At 42.0% G+C, this 22,093-nt stretch overlaps 2 protein-coding genes across 2 annotated transcripts; both read left to right on the forward strand.

Annotated features, from left to right (window-relative positions):
- Nucleotides 1–1,638: 1,638 nt before the first annotated feature.
- nmd3 (NMD3 ribosome export adaptor) lies at nucleotides 1,639–17,635 on the forward strand. Its single transcript, XM_083985109.1, has 16 exons — nucleotides 1,639–1,730; nucleotides 2,105–2,187; nucleotides 6,157–6,291; nucleotides 6,392–6,488; nucleotides 7,151–7,231; nucleotides 7,792–7,920; nucleotides 9,102–9,192; nucleotides 10,975–11,053; nucleotides 11,412–11,508; nucleotides 12,002–12,119; nucleotides 14,664–14,809; nucleotides 15,159–15,271; nucleotides 15,378–15,450; nucleotides 15,649–15,755; nucleotides 16,338–16,408; nucleotides 16,620–17,635. Exons 2-16 carry the CDS (start codon nucleotides 2,144–2,146, stop codon nucleotides 16,751–16,753), a joined length of 1,515 nt encoding a protein of 504 aa, XP_083841235.1. The 5' UTR covers nucleotides 1,639–1,730; nucleotides 2,105–2,143; the 3' UTR covers nucleotides 16,754–17,635.
- Nucleotides 17,636–21,489: 3,854 nt separating this feature from the next.
- sptssb (serine palmitoyltransferase, small subunit B) lies at nucleotides 21,490–21,732 on the forward strand (the record flags this gene model as incomplete). The annotated part of the gene is made up of 1 exon (XM_083984446.1): nucleotides 21,490–21,732. One exon carries the CDS (start codon nucleotides 21,490–21,492, stop codon nucleotides 21,730–21,732), a length of 243 nt encoding a protein of 80 aa, XP_083840572.1.
- Between the last annotated feature and the right edge of the window lie 361 nt (nucleotides 21,733–22,093).

A 22,093-nucleotide genomic window follows, 5' to 3' on the forward strand; every position in this document is an offset into this window, starting at 1 on the left:
TCATTGTGCTGACAACGAACAGACTCACATTGCATCGGGCCGTTGTTGGGTAATTAAATTACAGCAATGGTAAGATACACCAATACAATGAAAAATCTCATAGGCCTATCAACAGTCCAAAACCAAACCCAGCAGTGTCATTTACAAAATCACTGGGTTTCAGTGAATTATTCATATGAACAGCCTACTAAGAGCCTAATAAGCAGTGATTATGCTAGGCTACTGATGTGAACTACTTTATAGGCTATTTCAGTGTTGTGGTCCAGGTGAGGTCAGCCTCCTCATAAGGATCATTAGTAAGATAAATAGGCTATGGGTTGGGGGGCACTTGGACTTAGCTCATAAATGGAGTTTTAAAGAACAAAAACAAACAATGGTGACTAAAGAAATGGTGTGAATATAGTTGAGAGGGAAATGCTATCTGGTGAATTTGAGGGTCATACACTGAGCAGTAGCCTACTGCAAGCTATCACTGCTTTGTCATATGTTCTCATGGATTGTTGTTGATTGTTGGATATTGGTAGCCTATTTTAAGAGTGCTGGAGAAGGCAGGGCAAAATGCATTTAATTGGACACTGTGGGCTACTATAATGCAAATTACAAATAAACTTGGACTCAAACTTGAAAATAATAACTGGTGACGTGCGCTCGTCTTGACTTTAGATATTTCCCATAGCACCTGAAGGCATCAAGAGAATTTCTATACCACAGGTGCTCACAGGCTATGTACACAAAGTGTTAAAACATGTAGCCTATGCCAAACTTTGATAATCTCCATATATTGATTGACAAAATTAGCATTTACAGAGAAGCCCCATAGATAACATAAAGCAACCTATAGCTCATGTTTTATTACCTGATCTATAACACTGGGGAAAGGCCTTGTGTTAGAATCTAGTCTTAAGACCCTTATTATTTCAGATGGGTTTGTGTTTACATGCATGGTGCATACCCCCAAAATAATTTAGCCTAGGCTACTACACTGCACGGGTCTTGTTATAATTCAGTGTTTATCTGGCATGGTTTGAAGGTAGGTAGCCTAAGTAAAATGCAGTGCAGGTGTGAATGTTGATACTGAAACCGGTGTGTAGTTTGAATTGTAAAGGGTGATAACAGTTTGAATGAGACAGCAATACATAACTCAAACAAAACTTACTTAATTCAAATAAATATAAATTAAACTCTGTGTTTCCTTTCACATAGCTGTTAAAATTATGTAATTAGATTCAGGCTTATACTGTATAAGATTCTACCCAACTTTACTGTCCAAGTTATGGCATAATGCGATACACATTTCCATAGAACATTATCCTCTTTTTTTTGGTGGCTTAACCTGGGTTGGATCATCATATATTTTTGTATGACCTCTTCATATTATGTTGCATCAGGGCTGAATTTCACATTTCAATAGAAAAGGGTGTAGTTATAGTTCCTTTAAATTGCCCTATCTCTTTATTTCTAAAAGGTGCTCGCTTCTCTGGATTATCTCCATAAATTCAAAGTGTGACATGTTTCGTTTTTATAGATCATCGTCATTATTTTCATTCAATTAGATTTTATTTTTTTTTAATGGAAATTTATTCAGGCACATGAAGACAGTCGCGACGTCTTTGGGGGCCTGCGAGACGTCATCACGCCTCGCACGCACGCACGCTTCCTTGGTTGGGAAAAAACGTGGAGGGTGCCCACACCTCACAGTCTGTCGTGGATTTGTGACCAAAATAACTTATGTAAGTATTGTCAGACTCGCTTTTTGAAGTTGCAATGATCGTAAAAGTCTTGGTTGACACCGTGTGCTTGTTTCGTGTGGAGTTACTCATCAGAAATAGCAGTTTAGCCCTTGATGCTAACTGAGTCTAAAGCATGGGCTAGCATCATTTTCAGTGATGTAGGAGCATGTCTGACTGTTCACATGTGAAGAACTCTTGTAAACGACTAGATTTATCGTGGCTATTTACCACCTCGACATACGGCTGTTAGTTGTTAACCAGCGTGTTGCTACAAGTTAGCATCATGGGCTCTGTTGGCCTGTCTGAGCGGTGTTGATGCTGTCAGATGATGAGAGCCTCAGCCAGTTAAACCTCCCATGTTTCTGTCCTCACAGACACACACAGGTCCACTGACAACTGTCCACGCTGTCGCAATGGAGTACATGCAGGCTCCTGCCACAAGCAGCCAGGGGAATATGTAAGTGTAAAACATTTATGTTGAATATGTATGTATGAATTTGCTGTGTGTGTGTGTGTGTGCTGACATATAAACATTCATTCATAACATATTCATATAAACAATACATCCATAATTACTTACGAAGTTGATTAAAGAAAAATCTGGATCACATTATTTCAGGAAACTTAAAGGCTCTACATTTTTAAAGTTTCTACATTTTTAAGAGTGTTTTAACCTATGTATAACCTATGTTTTGAACAGCCATTACACACTCCCTCTTAATCTAGTCCAGTTATGGTAAATGGTCTGTATTTATATAGTGCTTTACTATACCTGTAATGATACCCAAAGCGCTTTACAGTACATCACATTCACCCATTCACACACACATTCACACACTGATGGTGGTAGCTGCCATGCAAGGCGCTAACCACGACCCATCAGGAGCAAGGTGGGTAAGGTGTCTTGCCCAAGGACACTACGGCAGAGCGGGGGTTCGAACCGCCAACCCCTCTGATCATTGGACGACCCGCTCTACCACCTGAGCCACTGCCGCCCCAGTTATATATATATATATATATATATATATATATATATATATATATATATATATATATATATATATATATATATATATATATATATATATATGGTAGAGACCCCTTGGTTTCACAAATTAAAACTATGTTTTAATTCTTCAGCCTCTATGGACTTCATAAGTGTTAGTGATTTTTGCTCAGGACCCCACTCTTTGTGGATGACTAAAAATAAATAATTAATTAGATAAATTAAAAGATATAAATGACAAATAATATAATTGAATTTCTCACAAATTTGAAAGTCGGCTTCAAAGAATGTCAAGGTTCTACGTACAATACCTTACAATTGACTGCGTTTACATGCACTTCAGTACCCCGGTTTTAATCGGGTTTTTTAAGTACCCCGATTATTGATCAAATTCGGGGTATGGTGTTTACATGAAGTTAGAAAACCCCGGTTATTCAGTATTCCTGTATACATGATAAATGTATCCCGGTTTCTGATTACTGCGTCTTACGTGCGTAGGCCTATGTGTGTTTCATTCATGTTTATTAGACAGGAAGCGCAACTACTAGGAAATATGTCCGAAAATTTACAAATTAAAAATGCTGCCATGTTATATAACTTAATAAAAGAAAGGTAAATTCAATGCAGACTGATCGGTTCATTGTAAAACATGCTTTTATTGATGTAAAAGTGGTGATTTCTGTACACACGTTAGGCTACAGAGCCTCCAGGCAGCGCTGCTCCTCCAATACACACATGAAGCTTCACTTTTACTTCAAACAAACTAAGGCAACTGCCACATTTATTAGATTTTGTCAATGAAACCAGCATTTACGTATCTCCTAAAAAGACTATAACCAGCTGGCAGTAAACATATAAAAACCTACGGGTAAGTTACTTAACGACCGTCTTCTCTCCCGAGGTGACGGAGTAGTCTGGCCGGGACATCGGCCGAGCGAGACGGGGTTGCTGCCTCTGTGATGTCCCGGTCACAGCTCACACACAGTCAAGTCTTAATAATTTTAGACAGGTCTTAAATTTTCTTATGCCCACCATGGGTGAGCATTTCACTCGCATTTGCCCCTAAAAAAAAAAAATACATAGTGAACCAGGAAAATCACAAAAAGAAAGAGCACAACCTGCGATTGGTCAAAAACTACAAATCCCACAATCCTCTGCCTCAACAATAACAGTAGTTAGTGTAAGTAAGGGAGAGTGGAGCTGTCGGTGAAAAGAGGAAACAACGCCACGTCTGGTCCTGTTAGTTGTTCGTTCACACCGTCACCGTTTATTCGTTACGTCCGCGGTGTAAAAGGCCGTGACGCAAAGACGCGATTAGGCGCGAGACGCGGTATACGCGACTTTTTTTTTTGCGACGCAATACACGCGATTCTTTTATGGCGACGGGACCTTCGCGTCTTCGTCCTTTTCATCGTGTTTGGTGGGAAGACCCACAAGGGGCTTCCCACCAAACACGAGGAACGCTTTTTTTTCGCTCGAGTTGTGACGCGCGACCAAACGCGAGATACGCGATTTATCGCTCCTTTTGACACGTGTCAAAAAAAAATTCACGAGCCCGCCAACAACTTTTTTTTTTTTCAAAGGAGGTTCAACTGGACTTAGTTATTTGTCTAGGAAGACGTTTCACCTCTCATCCAAGAGGCTTCATCAGTTCATGTAGCATCTGACCAGGCTGGGACTGGACCAACTATCTGGTGTGGAGACTCAGTATAAGTCCAGTTGCTTTCGATTTAACCTCCTTTGAAATACTATGACCTGGACAAATGAGAATATGTACAGGCCTACAACAACATTTCTGCTCTCACCAACCATGGTTGAGGTCACAACGCTGCTGTAGCTGCTCTGGAAGTCCGAGACACGTCTGAGGCCAATAGGCCTAACGATAAGTGACGCACAGTATACTGTTATGAGACACATTATGCATCCCAACTGTCTTTTTTTTAGAGGATTTTTTTTTTTTTTTTACCAAGAATGCGCCCCAAAAAAATCATGATCCAGGGGCCAAAATTCGAAACAAATATATATATATTTTAATCATAATTCTCATTATTCTCCTGATGTCGGTTTAATGTAAACAGATTGCGCTGATATGCGTCATGTGACAGCGGGGCAGAGCTGCAGCTGCTGTGCTGTGATGGACCTGATCAGACTGGTGGTGGTCCACAGTCAATCAGTCCCAGATCCTCCACCGTCAGCAGATCCCCCGAAAGCCCCCGCAAATAATACATCGACAAGAAGTTAAGTGGCAAGTTGCACATTTTCGTCGGTTTATTATTTGCGGATTATTATTTTTTTATAGCCTATATAACGTCACTGCAACATGCGGCTCTCAGTGCTTGTCGGTATTGTGTCTATAAATTGTGAAATAACTTTTCCTCGATAGAAATATGAGACGTGGTCGACAGGTTTCATTCATCCATGTTTTGGCAGACGATACAAATAACCAATGATAATCACGTGGCTGGAATAGAGCCAGTCAACAGTAACATGTGCATTTGTTTGGGTTGCTGCAGATGTGCACATCAGCTGACACCGCCGGTAAAAGAGAGAGAGAGAATGAGTGTTGTCTCGAAAAAAAACAGTAAAGGAGAACTTGGACAAGTGACTGAAAAGACGCGTGGTGCGTAATGGGGACACCAGACAGCTGGAGCGGACCGCGGTCACGGTGCGGCCGCTCTGCTGCTGCTCACCTCAGTGTGTGCGACAACTCATTCATGGTTGTCTCTGATTATACTGGTAACAGCCGACCTATTCACCTCCAATGTAGACGCGACGTGCGCGCTCGTTACCCAAAGCGGCGCGTATCCGCGTGCAGTCGGTGCGACGGCGCCGCCGTTTCCCCCCCGTGCATGTCCGTTGCTGTGTCAGGCAGGTGTCTCCCACGGAGCTCTGCCCCGTTTCTACGGTGAAGGAGAGACGTCGCCTCCGCGATGTAGGATGTGTTCAATTAAAGTGAAACTAACACATTTTATAGGCCAGGCCTATGTCCATTACACACTGAATGGGATGTTAAATCCCATGTCTTTATTTATTCAGTTTATTTTAATAGTAATAATTATGACTAACATTCAGTAAAGACCTAAAATTCAGTATCTCCAAAATTGAAATATTGCAATGGTTTTTATTTTTTTAAAGCATTTTTAATATAGAAATGTTGGCCTTCTGAAAACTATGTCCATCTACTGTATATGCACTCAATACTTGGTTGGGGTTGAACTACTGGAAATTGACTTTTCTGTGATATTGTTAATGGTGAGCCCCCCCCCCCCCCCCCCCCCCCCCCCGCCAGACAATTCCTCTCTTTTTTGGTCCTGACCCGTTTGCATCCCTGTAAAACAAACTTGCTTGCATATATTGCAAAAATGAACTGAGAGGAGGGGTTTTTTTGAGTCTCACTGCTGTCCCTTCTTTCCTCTCCAGCCTGTGTTGCACTTGTGGCGTCCCTATTCCTCCCAATCCAGCCAACATGTGTGTGGCCTGCCTACGCACTCAGGTAGACATCTCAGAGGGAATCCCCAAGCAAGTCACTGTGCACTTCTGCAAACAGTGTGAAAGGTTTGTGTCATTGTTTCTTTGCAGAAAGCATTAACCGGGGCACAACAGTGCTTATTGTTTTGGAAAGTGGAGGTTTGACTGTTCATGTGTTTTCCTCCAGGTACTTGCAGCCTCCGGCCACCTGGGTGCAGTGTGCCCTGGAGTCCAGGGAGCTGCTGGCACTGTGCCTGAAGAAAATCAAGAGCTCCATGACCAAAGTTAGTAGGATTCTTACTAGGGATGCACTGATTGCAATTTTTTTGGCTGATCACTGATTTTTGAAAAGCCTGACTTGTTGGCTGATGCCGATTTAAAAAAAAAAAAAGTCATCAGTACCGCCACGTAAAAATATTCATTTAGAAAATACTCTTCACCCACATTTAATTTTACTGTAGATTGTGTAGATTGTGCTCTATAGGGATGTAACGATATCAAAATCTCACAATATTACAATACCTCAATAACAACAGGTATACATTTCAAGTTTTCCTTCATATCTTCCTTATCCTGGGGATTTATAGATCGATACTGAACGGTTTTTTTTTTTTGCTCTCATTATTAAGCCTACATATTAATTTATAATTATGCCTTTTTCAAAAAACAAGTAAGTGGTCTCTGTTTCAAATCAGTAAGTGACAAATTAATTGTAGTATCTCATAATCAATCTCATAAACAACTAAACTGTTACTTGACTTACAGTTTAAAAATAACCATGAAGTTGAGTTATTGCCTTCAGCACTTTTAAAACTAAAAATAGATTCATAATTTTAGTACTCTTCGCATTGCTAAACAATTGCAGTATCCAAATTGCGGGAGCTACAATTTTTTCGGAGACATATCTCAGTAACAGTACAATTCAACAACACCCCTCTCCTCTCAGGTGCGACTCATTGACGCTGGTTTCCTGTGGACAGAGCCGCACTCCAAAAGGATTAAGATGAAACTGACTATACAGAAAGAGGTAAGAAAACAGAGAGGAAGTGATAAGTGTAGGAGAATGACATTCAAACTGAAGGATTAAAACTGATCAGTGACCTGAGATGCAACATGTTTTTCATCTAAAGGTCATCATATTTTTCAGATGGCAGTTCAGTTAATGTGAAAACAATATTAATGCCAAACATGCATCCAGTTACAATGAGTGGCAGTCTGTTAGAATGGAAACAATACATGCTGCAGACTTTACGAAACATTGTTGTCTGTTCTTGACAGACTTATGTGTGTTTGAGAGAGGTGAGTGTTGCCAGCGGCTGCCATCTCATCTCTTTGACCTTTACTGAGAACCTGAGCCCTGTGCTTCCTGGGAACAGCTTGATTGTTTGTGCCATCAGAGGCTCTCAATAATACTGTATCCAGGTCCCAGGGGTCTGATATTTTGTGAATGTCTCAGAAATAGAAACATGGAAAACCAAACGGTGTCTTCTCGACAGGCGTAGCTGCTGAATGACAAACACGTTTCGTTGCTGCTCGCCACGCAGTTCCAACATATGGTGTAACCTGTTGCTGTCTTTCCCTCTCCAGGTGATGAATGGTGCTATCCTGCAGCAGGTGTTCGTGGTCGAGTTTGTCATCCAGTCCCAGATGTGTGACGACTGCCATCGTGTGGAAGCCAAAGACTTCTGGAAGGCCGTGGTGCAGGTTAGGCAGAAGGTAGGCGTGAAAATGTTTTGTTTATCTCTCTTTTTCACCTTTTAACAGTATTCTTGAATACGCTGTGGGTGCTTAATCTTCTGAAGTATTCAATCAGGTGATACGTTATTAGTGTTTTTGTTTTGGAAAAGAGTACTTTCAGAAAATCAGTTTGTCAGATCTTAAGCAGATCTTTGAAAATAGGCTAGAACCGTGGAAAAAACTAAAATGAAGGTATTTAAAATAGATTTTGGCCAAATCAATTTTTTTTGCTGCACCCTCTAAATATGAGCCCCTACTCACTCATGTTGAGGTGTTTTATTTAATTTACCTTTATTTGTTATAGAGGGACAATGTACATTAATGAACATTTTAAAAAATAAAATGTAAATGCACCCAACCAATTACAGCCAAACGGCTCATTTCCATTGGTCAGTCCCCCTGTTTTGGTTGCTCTAATTCTTTCTGATTTAAATCTACCCTTCAAGTTTACCCTTCCTTTTCACCATCCTGTTAGTTTGTGTTAATTTTGCAACTGCATATTAGGGTACGAACCTGAGCCCTGTAGGTTTTTATGTAAAACAAATATAGAGCTTGTGGTATTTGGCAGGAAATACCACACTTAATCCCAGGGTTGCCCCTTTTCTTCTCTCTTCCTCGCTAATGTGTGGAGGTAAACCAAGCTTAGCTCCGGCCCTGCAGTGACTGTCGACTTGTGAGAGCCGCTCAAGTGCAGATTTAGACCTTCTAACCTCTGTTTACATGACACTAAACAAAACAACGAAACCATGCGGATTATATATCTGAGCACTGTCTGCAGCTACTTCACAGCAAATGCCAAAGTCGTTTCTCTTCACTGACAGGCTTTTACTGTGTGAAACTGCTATCTTGGAAGTTAATAGTCACAGCATGAACATCTACTTGTTCTTACTTGTTTCCAAACAGTCCTTTTCACAAGATGTATTTTTCTTTTACCAACTTCATTTTATTCAGAAGAAGAAAAACATGTAGATGGCTGCAAGCAATTTAGTTTTTAACTGGAATATTTTTCTGAAAGGTCTAAGGAAGAGGCTGGTCAAGGCAGATGCCAAACCGTTAGTCCAATATTTACAGCAGTAAATGATGCATAATTTGAGCATCTGTATCACTATGTGTATGTTAATGATGCCAAGAGTGTTTTTTTTTTTCTTCTTTTTAAACAGACCGCTCATAAAAAGACATTCTACTATCTAGAGCAGCTGATCCTCAAGCACAAACTCCACCAGAACGCCCTCAACATCAAAGAAATCCATGGTAGGTCGATCACATATGATTTGATACATTTAAAGGGATAGTTCAACATTTTGGCAAATTGGCCCATTGCCATAATCCCTATAGTCATAGCAGTAGGTTCGTTACCTTTATTTGTCGGTGTAAGCTATTTTTAGAACGGAGGAGCGGAGCGGCAGGCTGTTCAGAGCTACACTATGGAGGCTAATGGAATTTCTTGGTTTCCCTCATCAAACTCATCAAATACAAAATCCCAAAACTCCAAAACGCTTTCGTGGACAAGTTGTGACCTGCACATTCACCACGCTATGAGATAATAATAGAACGTTACGAGACAGAGTTGTTTTAGAGGTAAATTCATGCAAAACCGCTGATGCGCGTTGCGTTCAGGGACAGTTTTCAGCAAGCAGACTCTGTATTTACCTCGAAAACGGCTCCGTTTCGTAACGTTCCATTATTATCTCATAGCGTGGTGATTGTGCAGGTCACAACTTGTCCACGAAAGTGTTTTGGAGTTTTGGGATTTTGTATTTGATGAGTTTGATGAGGGAAACCAAGAAATTCCATTAGCCTCCATAGTGTAGCTCTGAACAGCCTGCCGCTCCGCTCCTCCGTTCTAAAAATAGCTTACACCGACAAATAAAGGTAACGAACCTACTGCTATGACTATAGCGATTATGGCAATGGGCCAATTTGCCAAAATGTTGAACTATCCCTTTAATTAGATTTTTCATGTACGCTAGTATACGTAGTGTCTCTAAAGGGAGGGGCCTGCTGTTTTCCAGAGAGCCTGTAGCTGAATTACATAGAAAAACAGGAAACTTTATTTGTCAACAGCGTAACTAATGTGGATTAGAAATAAGCGGAACATAATGATGTGTCGAGTGTTAATTACCGCTTCCCCGTACCAGACAGCAAGCCATGCATGCATATCACTGGCGCCAATCACTTCATACAGCTGTCCCCGTGTGGGCCTCAGAGGAGCATGCGTCGTGAGTCTAATCAGCGCGCTGTAATCAGAGCAGGCATTTCCATCCCAGATTCCTCCGGAGCGAGCCAGCTCCATGCCCTGCTCGGAGATGCTCGGGCCCACACCGCGCGTACGCTCAGACACACACACACAGGCTGTGCACTGAGTGACAGCTCAGCAGCACAGGGTTCCTACGCAAGTATGGAAAGTATGGAAAACTATGGGATTTGATTTTATACATTTCCAGGTCTGGAAAAGTATGGAAAATGGAAACTATTGTATGGAAATAATAATAATCTTAATATTTATCTGGGTTTGGTCTCATCTGAAGTTATTTGGGTTAATTATTTTGTATGCGCTATTGTACCTAGCTACAATCTCCAGGAAATTATTTGGTGTTTTAATGAAAACAAACGATAAATTGCATGCTTTTTTTTATATTATGCACATCTATTTACTCAAATATTACAAATAACTTGAATTTTTTTACCGGGAAGTCTGGAAAAAGTATGGAATTTGGAAATTTCAAATGTGTAGGAACCCTGGCAGCAGCTCCTCCTCCTCCGTGCTCTTGGACAGCTCCGTGAAGTGGGGTTCGGTCCCAAAAGTGTAATTCAAATCATCTCCACATCTCGGCAAGACTTAAAAAGCTTTGTGAAGGCTACAACATGTGGTTGCCATATTTCCTCTGGTCGCCATGTGCCTTCTCCCCGCCGCGTGTGTGTTGTTTGCATGCATATGAATTCTTGCAACGGCGATGACCCGTGAAGTGCGCCTGTGATGAATTTATCGGTTCAGGGTTTGATGCTATGCTATTCTCTCCCTTCCTTTCTCAGAGGGAATTGATTTCTACTATGCCACCAAGCAACACGCGCAGAAGATGACCGACTTCCTCCAGTGCACGGTGCCCTGCAGGTGAGCACGCAGTGTTCCACAATGGAGATAATAATAGAAACTCTGGCACAATAATGTCCTGCTTTCTGATACCTCATCTAAGTACATGCATCATTATTAGCAAAGAAAAATGAAGGCCTGTTGTTTCCAGAGAGTCAAAACTAAAACATTGCATAATTAGTCTGCTGATGCTGAGCTCATCATGTCAACATGACCTCCAGCTGAGTGAAATTGTATCCTCACACTCTTGTACGCTTGTCTTTTCCTGGTCTCTTGTGTTGTTATGACTTGTCTGTTTGGACTCTGCTGCATCTCTTAATGACATCTGTACTTTAAAAGCAAACATTGAAAAAAAAAACTTTCTTTTTTAATTTTAAAGGTCAAAGACTTCCCAGCGTCTCATCTCCCATGACATCCATTCAAACACGTTCAACTATAAGAGCACCTTCTCTATGGAGATTGTACCTGTATGCAAGGTAGAGAGTTATATGATTTATTTATTCTTTATTTTAGTTGGCTTTTCGTTTTTCCTTTTTTTGTTTTGCTCTCAAATGTTCCACTGAACTGAAGACGACAAGCCCGTACTTTTACCTCTGAAACATTTGTATTGTTATTTCTGTAGAACTGAAACCTGTTGAGCCTGTATATTTGTTTTGGACAGTGACAAGTGATAATAAATCAAGTGTACTGAATAGCTGTAGAGACTTGATATACTTTAACATTAAAACCAAAGTAGGGATACTGGTTCTGAGCAGGCATTTTTAATAACTGCTTAATCCCATTTGACATGCAGCTTTAATTCTGTGCTTTATAAGCATCGGTACATAAATGTCAGGGACCATTCAGGGAACGTTCAGAAAATGAAAACAAGAATTTGAATCCACAGACGCATTGTGCACTTCTACGAGTCCAATGTCTTTTTTACGTTCACTGTGACCCCAGTTTAACCCTGTGTTGTCTGGTTGCCAGGACAACGTCGTGTGTCTTTCGCCACGTCTGGCACAGAGCCTCGGGAACATGGGCCAAGTGTGTGTGTGCGTCCGCGTCACCAGCACCATCCACCTCATCGATCCAAACACCCTGCAGAGTGAGTATTGGAGCTGCCCACTGAGTTTTAACCGACACCACGGTACAGTTCAGTGGCACCTTTGAATCTCTTTTTATTGAACACATTTAGTTTCGAAGAAGAAAAAAAAAAAAAAAAAAAAAGAGAAAACAAGTTGAAGGCAGGGAATATCTTATTGAAAAAAAACCATGACCGCCTCCACAATTCATCATCCCCAAAGACCGAAGGACCGAAGATCGGTGGAGACGAAGTACAATGGATGAAATCAATTACAGTAATATAACATGGACGATATTAGGAGACACGTTAAAAAAAAAAAAAGAACATCTCTCCAGTTCCCCTCTTATAAAATAGTGTTTCTGAAATGAAATTTAAAGGGATAGTTCACCCTAGAATGATATTTCGCTCATTATCTACTCACCCTCATGTTGACTAAGGGCTGGAAGAATTATCAGAGTCCACCGTCCCTTCTCTGAGTTACAGGGGGTCTCGGCGTAGCAGTGCATTTCAATGCAACGGTTGCAAAGGGACACCAGAGCTCTTCGTAAAAAAACACACACAAAAAAACATCCAAATACCTCCATGATGCTCGTATGTAATGTCCGTCTTGTGCTGAAGCCCCAAATTGCGTAATTGTCCCGAAAAAAATTAAATAAGTCTATATTTTAAGCTTGTTTGTAGCGGAAGCTTCTCGAAGCTCCTCTTCCTGGTCCGTCCAAATCTTGCGTGATTTGCGCCGGCGTCAGTGCGGTTACTGCGAATCACGCTCCGGTGTCCCTTTGCAACCGTTGCATTGAAATGCACTGCTACGCCAAGACCCCCTGTAACTCAGAGAAGGGACGGTGGACTCTGAAAATTCTTCCAGCCCTTAGTCAACATGAGGGTGAGTAGATAATGAGCGAAATATCATTCTAGGGTGAACTATCCCTTTAAGGAGGATACTGACTCAGGCAGGTTGTTCAGAGCCTCGAGGCCCATCTCCTCTGGTTTTCAGTATCACCACTTGTGCGTTTTAGCTGTTGACACTCAACAGTACTGAAGTCTTAATTTATTTATTTAGGCTCTACAGTATGTGTAGACATTGCGAAAGACCTGATGTACAGCAGGTCAGATGTTTCTCAAACATTTCCATATGCGGGGAGGATTTCAACCCATTATTTATTATATTGTCAATTGTAGTTCAGCGCAGCCAGCTGTTGCCAGGGGCATTCATTTTCAGCATAGCAATGAGACCCTTTGTGTGTGCCATTTTTGTGTCCCCAGTGTCTCTTGTAGTGTCTTATATTGAAAGAACATCCAAACAGTGTAATTATTATTTGTGAAAACAAAGCACTGTCTGATGGATCTGGTTTTCCACTGAGCAAACAGATGGTCCACTCAGAATTTGGCATCGGCAGCTGAAATCCATGGACTCGACGTGCCTTGTGTCAACAGTTCAGACTGCCGGTGATGGTGGCGTGCCAAACGTTCATGATTTGAGTGCCGCGGTTTAAATGGAGTATTGTTGTTGTTGACGATGTTCAAAAATCATCTTCAGCGGCCTCCCCAGTCCCCTAGTAGACCTGAATCCACTAGACAACCTCTGACAAACATCCTTGAAGGACTGCGGCTGGTTTGAGAGCGCTGCACTAAACTGACCTCAGTCTGCTGACCACATGTTCATCAGTTGTTCAACAGCTTCCCTCTGTTCCCAGTCTGTTCCCAGGCACGAGACACACAAAAAGAAAAAAACAACAACACATTTCCAGTCGGCGTTATGGCTGCTGCGTTCAGTCGGTGTATTCAGAGAGGTTTTATAATAATTTCAAATGTGGTGACAATTACTGACGATGTGTTTCCTCTGTATCTGGTGTAATCATTCATTATGTGAGAGGCGGAGACGCTCCTCAACAGAATTCTGTCATTTTGGAGGCAGCGCACACGTTTTTAATTACTCTTCAAAGAGCAGGCTATTTTTGTTGCAGAAAGTTTTTTGAGCGAGCTGAATAGCAGAAACAGCCTGGAGGCAGAGCTCTGCTCGGCGGATTTAGGCTGCAGTCGGCAATTAACTCTAGTATTAAGAAATATGTGCATTGCTGCTTGTCTGCTCGTGTTCACTTTAAATGCATTGTTCCTGCCTTGCTTGTTTGGAATATGTTAGTCAGTTAGTTAGTTAGTTTAAGTTTATTTCGGACATGTTAAAAGAAATAAAACATAATACAGAAATGGACAGACATAACATATAAAAACTTTGCAAAAACAACATATGAACAAAAAAAGAAATATATATATATATAATAAAAAAAATAAAAGAAAATAATTGAAAAATAAAGGTAATTTGATTTTTTTTTGTTTTTGTTTTGTTTTGTTTTGTTTGTTTCATATCCGTATAGTAATGCCAGTGTAGTACATCGGCATTCAAATCAGATTTTTTTTTTCAGCCAAGGTTTTTAGATGATGGCTCTTTAACTGTCAGGTTAAATGAGAGGATACTGTTTAATTTGTACTCATAGTCTTTGACTGACCGCCCTAATGACTAGTCTTAATGATCACCAATAAATGCATGAATAATTTCTTACACACTAGTTGCTGAGGTGGATGGAAACACATACTGGCGTAACCCCTTCAACAGTCTCTGTCACCCACGGCAACTGGAGGAGTTCATTGTCATGGACACCGACATCATCAGAGACCAGAAGCTGGGTGCAGGCGCAGGCCTGAGGTCCAATAAGGTGAGCGTATATATACGTATGTGTGTGTGTGTTGTTGCAGAACAGATTGCATTATGTGAGGACGTTGCTCTTCTCTTGGAAGTAAAATCAATAGCGAACCATTACATTATCCCCGAACCTGTATGCTGCATTCAACAGCGGTGTTTGTTCCAGTGACGGGGGGGGGGGGGGGGTTGTAGGGACAGTGCTCGCTCCCCCTCCTTCCCCCTCTTTCCTCTGTCTGAACGTTGCATTGTTATCGATGCAACCATCAGAACAAATTGGAGGAAGAGGACAAGAGTAATGTTCTTGAATTGGGTGGAAAGTACATTTATGTTCCCTCTTGTGTGCACTTGTGTTTGGGTTGCAGCACACCCTGGCTGAGGTGTGGGTTCAGAAGACGTCAGAGATGGATACCAGTCAGCAGTATCACTGCCGCACATACCTGGGCCACCTGCTCAACATCGGAGACCTGGTGATGGGGTGAGTGTGAAGGGTCGACGAGATGTTGAGGCGACGGTCAGGTTGGCTGTAAAGACTGGTCAAAAGCTGTGATGCTAAGAAAAAACATTTATATCTGACCCTGCAGATTTGACTTTGCCAACTCCAACGTCAATGATGAACACCTGAATAAGATGAACCCTCACCGTGTTCCTGATGTGGTAAGACCTAAACGCACTCTGCAACTCTTGTTGGCTAGATTAACACTGACCTCTAGTGGTGTAATGAAGTAGCCTACCGACTGTAGATTAAATAACATTCTTGGAAAAATACTTCATCTCAACATAGAATCATATGAGAAAAAGTGTGAGGACAGTCTGTTGCAGAGTTTTGATTTGTACAACGTGTGGCTCTCAAAGGTGCTGATCAAGAAAAGCTACGACCGCAGCAGGAGGGTGAGGCGCAGGAACTGGAAACTACAGGAGATGTCCAGAGACCGTGAAGGCATGGATACAGATGATGAGAGGTAGGATAGTAATGTGAATGTGAAGCTCGTATGTCATTCTCTTCAAGTGACTGAACCAAAGCTGCAAATAGAGTCCGTCCTGGAAACATACTGTCATTTTCTAACGAGCTGTCCAATTTCCATCCTTTGGAGGTGATGAAGGAACATGTCAGCCAGTCCAACAGGGTGACTCACTGATGTGTATTTAGTAAAAATGGCACAAATGAAAAAGCTATATATATATAGCTAAAAAAAATATAGTTTCACTCCCAACTAAATATTTAGACAAGAAACAATAGATGCATACATTTAACACATCTCCTCCTTAGAAAATAACCTTTGATATAACAATGTTTTGTTCACAAGTGCATTTTGAAGAAATTAGGAGCATTTAAAGTGTGTTTTCTGAATACATGTCCACAGTATTAAAAATAAGGAAAAACACTTAAGATACAGTACCTGAAAAAGTGACTAATGACCTGGCATTGTTTTTGGCTCGTTGGTGAATAGTTTGTTCTTGCCATATATCCTGTTGGGATGTTTTTTAAAGTCTGTAATGCCGTGCCACCTGGGTTTGGTCTTGATTTGTTTCTCTGTCCTTAGACAATACCAGGACTTCCTGGAGGACCTGGAGGAGGATGAACATCTGAGGAAGAATGTCAACATCTACAGAGGTGAGCAGCCGGACACTGCACCTTTTTCTCCTAAATCAGTGTCCCGAGAGATTACAGCCCTTGTGTTCATGTATTTATACATCCATTGTCAGGCTACGGCGCATTTACCGTCAACGCCTGCTTAAGTTGCTGACAGAAGTCGTAGCACTCGGTTAATTATAGCTGATGTGTTGGGTAGTTAATGAAAAGAGGTTTGTGTTTTAAATTTCAGATGCATCAAAGATCCCAGTGGAGAGCGACAACGAGGACGACGGAGCACCACGCATCTCCCTGACGGAGATGCTGGAGGAGCTCAGCCTATCGGACGCCACAGGAGGAGAGGGTGCTGACATGATGACAGAGTAACCCGTCACCATCCCATCCCGTCTGTGTGGCCCTGACAGCTGATCCGTCACAACGCAGGTCCGCCGATGATGCAGTGCTGCAATTACAGACCCACAATTTAGAAGTGATTGGTAAAAATAATGATGGATTATATTTCAAAATCCACCAAACATCTGACTGTCGTGTAATGACTCATTGCAGTGGGAATCCATAAACATATGGATTATATCATTGCCACAAAGTTACTAATATGTTTCCTCAGAGAAACTGGACATTGAGTTGTTTTCAACTGATCATTTACTGGGCCTACAAAAATGAATTTTTCGCCTTCCTCTATTGTACTCATTTAACTCTTTGATGTAGAGATTTTGAAGTGATGTGTAAATGAGCTACTTATAATCCACTATATCAAAATAAATATCTGCCCCTATAGATATTTTATGCCTGAGGATGAAAAAGACATTTGTTGTCAAGTGCTTTGCTGCGTCGATCCACAAGAGGGAGCTTTTGGCCACTATGAAACAGAAAGTAAGGCCGTCAAACAGCCACACATTCAGCGAACAGATTCATGTCTGTTTATAGTGTCATTTGGCTGCCATGGGCAATATTCAAATACTCAACCCACCAGCGACACCTGCTCGGACAGAGTGCCCTCTGTACTGAGATGCGGGCTAAGTGAGCTTTAAAACACCTCGGGAGCAGTTAAAATCGAGTTAAACATTTCTGGTGATTTTGGGAATGCTCACATACAACTTTCCCTGCAGCTTTAACCCAAACCATAATTTAACTCACTTTAAGATTATTGTGTCAGCAGGTTTGCTTGCTCCTTGGCTGTGCAGCCACGCTGATATAGAGCTTTATGTAATCTAAGACACCATAGCAATGTGTGTATCAGAGAGTGAATTAGTCTTTGTGACATGTCTCACATTCTGACTCGAAGAGGGAGGAGGAGGAGGAGGAGGAGGAGGAGGAGGAGGAGGAGGAGGAGGAGGAGGAGGCCGTCTTGTTTTTCACAGACCTGAGCTGGTTGTTAACGGTAATCAGATCTACTTGGGAAAGTGAATGAAGTGAATTCCCTCGGGGGGGTTGTGTGCGTGTCAGTGCGTGTGTGTGTACGTGTGGGAGAAACAATGTAGAGTAGTGGGGTTCTCCTCTTTTTTTCCCCCCGATCACCCTCCTGTTGACCTTATTTTTCTCACTATCTTTGCATGTGCACAAACCTCGTCCTTGCGACCCAAATACTTTGCCTCCAGCCACCATTACTTGTAATTTCTAGTATTACAGAATCACTTCCCACATATACAACAGCCAGTGTCATGTTTTTTTTTTTGTAATTTTGCCCCTGAACGACTGAGTCCTGCGAGACAAAGAGGCGGTTACTCTGATTTGAACAGTGATTTCCAAAGTACCTGCAGCGGAGCAGGTTTGAACAGTTCATGTAAAGATCACAGGCGACAATTACTATTACAAATGTTTTACAAAGTGCCGTTCATTATGTGCACAGTGTGTGTGTGTGTGTGTGTGTGTGTGTGTTCACTCCTAAACTGTGTCTGGCGTTTCAAACCAGCCCTCATCCTCTGTGACGCTCACACAATCGTCGAGTGCATCCATGCATGACCATGGAGCGCCATGGCGGCACTGCCCGTGTTTACACATCAATAATGCACAAAGTTAAGAGCAGGTCAGCAAACCCTGGGAAGAGAAGATCAGGTTTCCTAACTGTATGTCTGATTGCTCCAAAACAATGAGGCACCTTCTCAGATTAGACTTGAATTTCTTTTCCATGGGTGTTTGGGAGTTGTAGGTTTTTTGTGGTTGTTTTTTTTAATTTTATTTTCTCTTGTCTGTCTGTTTTTAAAGCGTATTTCAGGTTACTCAAATAATCCAAAAAATGTTTTGCTCAGTCTGGTTAGGTGAGGACTTGGAAGAGAAAAAGGGCAAAATTACTACTTATCTCTGAATATAATGTCTTCTACCTGTTTTAGAGAAAGTGAGCTCGTTCTGTGGCTTCTAGTCTGTATTTACAGATTCAGCACCTGGCCAGTCACAGACCTCAGTCGGTTCACCATCTTCAGAAAGTTTTTAGTCTGTTCACATATTGTAATGTTGTAGTTTTATGTTAAAACCATTTAAATTCACATATCCCAAATTATCTACCCTCAATATCCCATCATAACAAGGTGGAAACAGAATTTTAGAAACTTGTGCATATTTATGGAAAAGGGGAAAAGGTGAAATATCAATATCAATATGTATTCAGACCCTCAATTTAGCTGACTGGACTTGAATGGGAGAATAAAGCACTGCTGAGAGAGAGGACTGTGTCTTGTCACCGATCTGGGCAAGGCCACAGAAAAAAAAAATTCAGATGCATTGAAGGAGCTGTTTGCATGGTCAACTTAAACATGCAGGAGGGAGCCGTAGATGTATGAGCATCCTTTCAAATCCAAAATTAATTTAGAAGTTACCACAAGTGAACTCCAGCCAAGGTGAGGAAACAAATCAAAATCGGTATCTGTTCTATTTAAGTGTGATAGCTGTACTTCAATTTTTCCTTTTGGAGGGAAAAAAAAACAGTAACATTTCTGTGTGTGCACTGTAAATCCAAAAACAACCTAGGATGCTGAGAGTAGATTGATGAGGGATAAGAATATTTTCTGGATTTTTAACCATAAAGTAAAACGAATAAAATGGGTGAAGGGGGTCTGAATATTGTAGATACCACATCTTGAACCCTTTACTCAGGTTTACTCACAACTAATAGAAACTACAACATCCTGAGGCTGCGGTAGAAGTGCTCACAGTTGTGCTGACTGTGTGTGTTGTTGTTGGCGCCGGTGCAGCAGCAGCGGTGGTACTGCGGCGCAGTGTCTGGCTGCAGCATGGTGGGACGGATGGAGGATGCGACACGGTCTGGAGAAAGTTTAAAGATGCTGCACCGAGCGGCGGACTTTGCATGGCCGAAATAGAGCCGCGACCCAAGCCATCAACTCCTCCTGTGCCTCAGATGCAAGGACGGTTCCCCCCCCTCTTCTGGCAGCGTCAACACATGCACACATACAAACGCACGCACGCACGCACGCTGGCCTTTACGCGTTAAAGTCCGCGGTCTCTCCTCCACCTGCATGATCTGTGAGCCAGGTGAGTTGTGAGTGTTGAGCACGAGCAGTGGGTGTGGTGTCATTCTCACAGTGTGTAGGAGCAGCCGTGTACATATAGGCCAGGGGCAAACTGGTGAGGCAGCTTTTGGTTTTACACAAAGCAGCGGAGGAGCAGCGGGACGCGGGGCTGTTGTCTGTGGCTCATCCTCTAATAGCCTCCATCATTAGTAGATACCCAGGGGATCTCACGTCGGCGGCTGAGGTGAGTCCACGCCAGGATCCACTTATGCACAGCACACTGCAGCAAGCGATTAAGGGTAAATATCCTCTTTATAACACGTCTATCAAATCAAATCAAATCAATGGTGAAGACTTGTATCGTTGCGATGCGCTTATCATTGTTCAGTAAGCATCTATAGATTACCATGTGAACGGGAGGTAGGCCTGCAAGTCTTTGCCTAAGTTCCTATTTTTTCCAGATTTGTGGCCAAACTTGTTGATGGAGACTCATCATCAGTTGTGGTGCCATCCTAAATCACTTCACTGTGCTGTGGTCCGTGCAGTGCTACTGTGCTACAGTCCTGGTTATTATAAAGTGAAGTTGATTTGGTTGCATCCAGTAGTAGACAATAGCTAACCATGTATTGATGGCGCACACGTCTTGCCTTTGCTCCGCCGTCTGCTTTAAATATGTTCTAGAAAAGCTGCTGAGTGCACTTGCACCTGTAGCGCACCTGTTGGCCCCGCCCCCCTCTAGTGTAGCAGGGTCTGTTATTGCCTGCGGCCATGCACAAACCTTACTCACCAGAAACACCAGCCTTTAGCAGATATTTGTTATTTAATCATATTACAGATATCTTTAGGCTTTTTGTTATTAACACTAAATATAAACACTTTAACACAGTGGGCGTTGTGGCCTGTTACATATTTTGTGTAGGTGGAAAGCTGTTGCTCATCACCCTCTTCACACATAGCACATATTTAACTGTCCCATGTGTATTAATAAGTGTGCCAAAAAAAATAAGAGAGGGCTTTTTTTTTTTTTGCCCATGAGGGACCCCTGGCTTGGTGTTTCTGCACACCTTGAATCCTGTAAGACCCTGAGTGCCCATAGGGCTTTATTTGATTGCCCCCTTAGGGCTCTTCTGTGGACTATAAGATGGTAGAGGAGTGCTCCCAATTCCCATTTTGGCCTCCTTATTAATAAACACAGCGACAAGGACTTCTTTTTGATTGTGGTTACATCATTTTCTCCCCTGGGATAATGGTGAACATAGGACAGAACAGAACATATCCTAATCTCTGTGTTAGCATTCATGATTGAAAACTATAACTAATATGTTACTATAAAAATAATGGGAGCAGTTTAATGAATTTACAAACTAAACAGTGTTTTAGGAGGTAAATCACGATGTAAACTTACTGTATACTTGCTCTGGTCTTGTCCATGTGCTCATGATGAATGAAAGATTGTCCTTTCTTCTCCTATTACAACTCTTGTAACCGCTCTCCTCCAATCCTCTGTCTTTCTCCTTCACCTTTGCCACTGTGATTTTTATCCTCCTCACATCTCCATCAACAGCTCTTTGTTACGGCGTTACGACTTGAATCTCTCACATCTCCCCACCTCCATTTTTCCTCCGTCCAGCCTGCAGGATGAACTTCAAGAACTTGAGGGAGTACCTGGCCTGGTTGTACTACCAGTACCTGCTCATCACTGGCATCTACGTCCTGGAGCCCTGGGAAAAGTCCATTTTCAACTCCATCCTCTTCTCCGCCATCGCCATGGTGATCTACACCTCATATGTCTTCGTGCCCATCCACATACGCCTTGCGCTGGAGTTTTTCTCCGGGATCTTTGGCGGGCAGCCTGAGAGCACCATGGCACTAATGAACTAACAGAGGGATGAAGTGTGGAGGTAAAGAGGCAGTGAATGAGTGGATTAGCATGAGTCCCCAAATCCTTTCCTATAACTCAAGACTGAAAACATGAAGATTTTAATGGAATTATCTGGAGAGCAGAGCCTTAATATCTTCTTTACATCCCCGACCCTCCGGCCTTACCCCATGGTATTAGACACGCGGCTGTACATCACTTTCACACCCTCGCTGTGAAACGTCTTGTGAAATGTTGTTTGTCCTATTTGTTTTTATTTGTTCTCACCCTGAGTCCTGTGTGAGTGCATACCACGTCTTGGTTTTGCATGATAGGATCATACATTAATAGTAGATTTGCATGCTCATCTCACCACAAGATGCT

The sequence above is a fragment of the Trachurus trachurus genome (genome assembly GCF_905171665.1).
Source record: "Trachurus trachurus genome assembly, chromosome: 13".
In the NCBI taxonomy this organism is placed as follows: domain Eukaryota; kingdom Metazoa; phylum Chordata; class Actinopteri; order Carangiformes; family Carangidae; genus Trachurus; species Trachurus trachurus.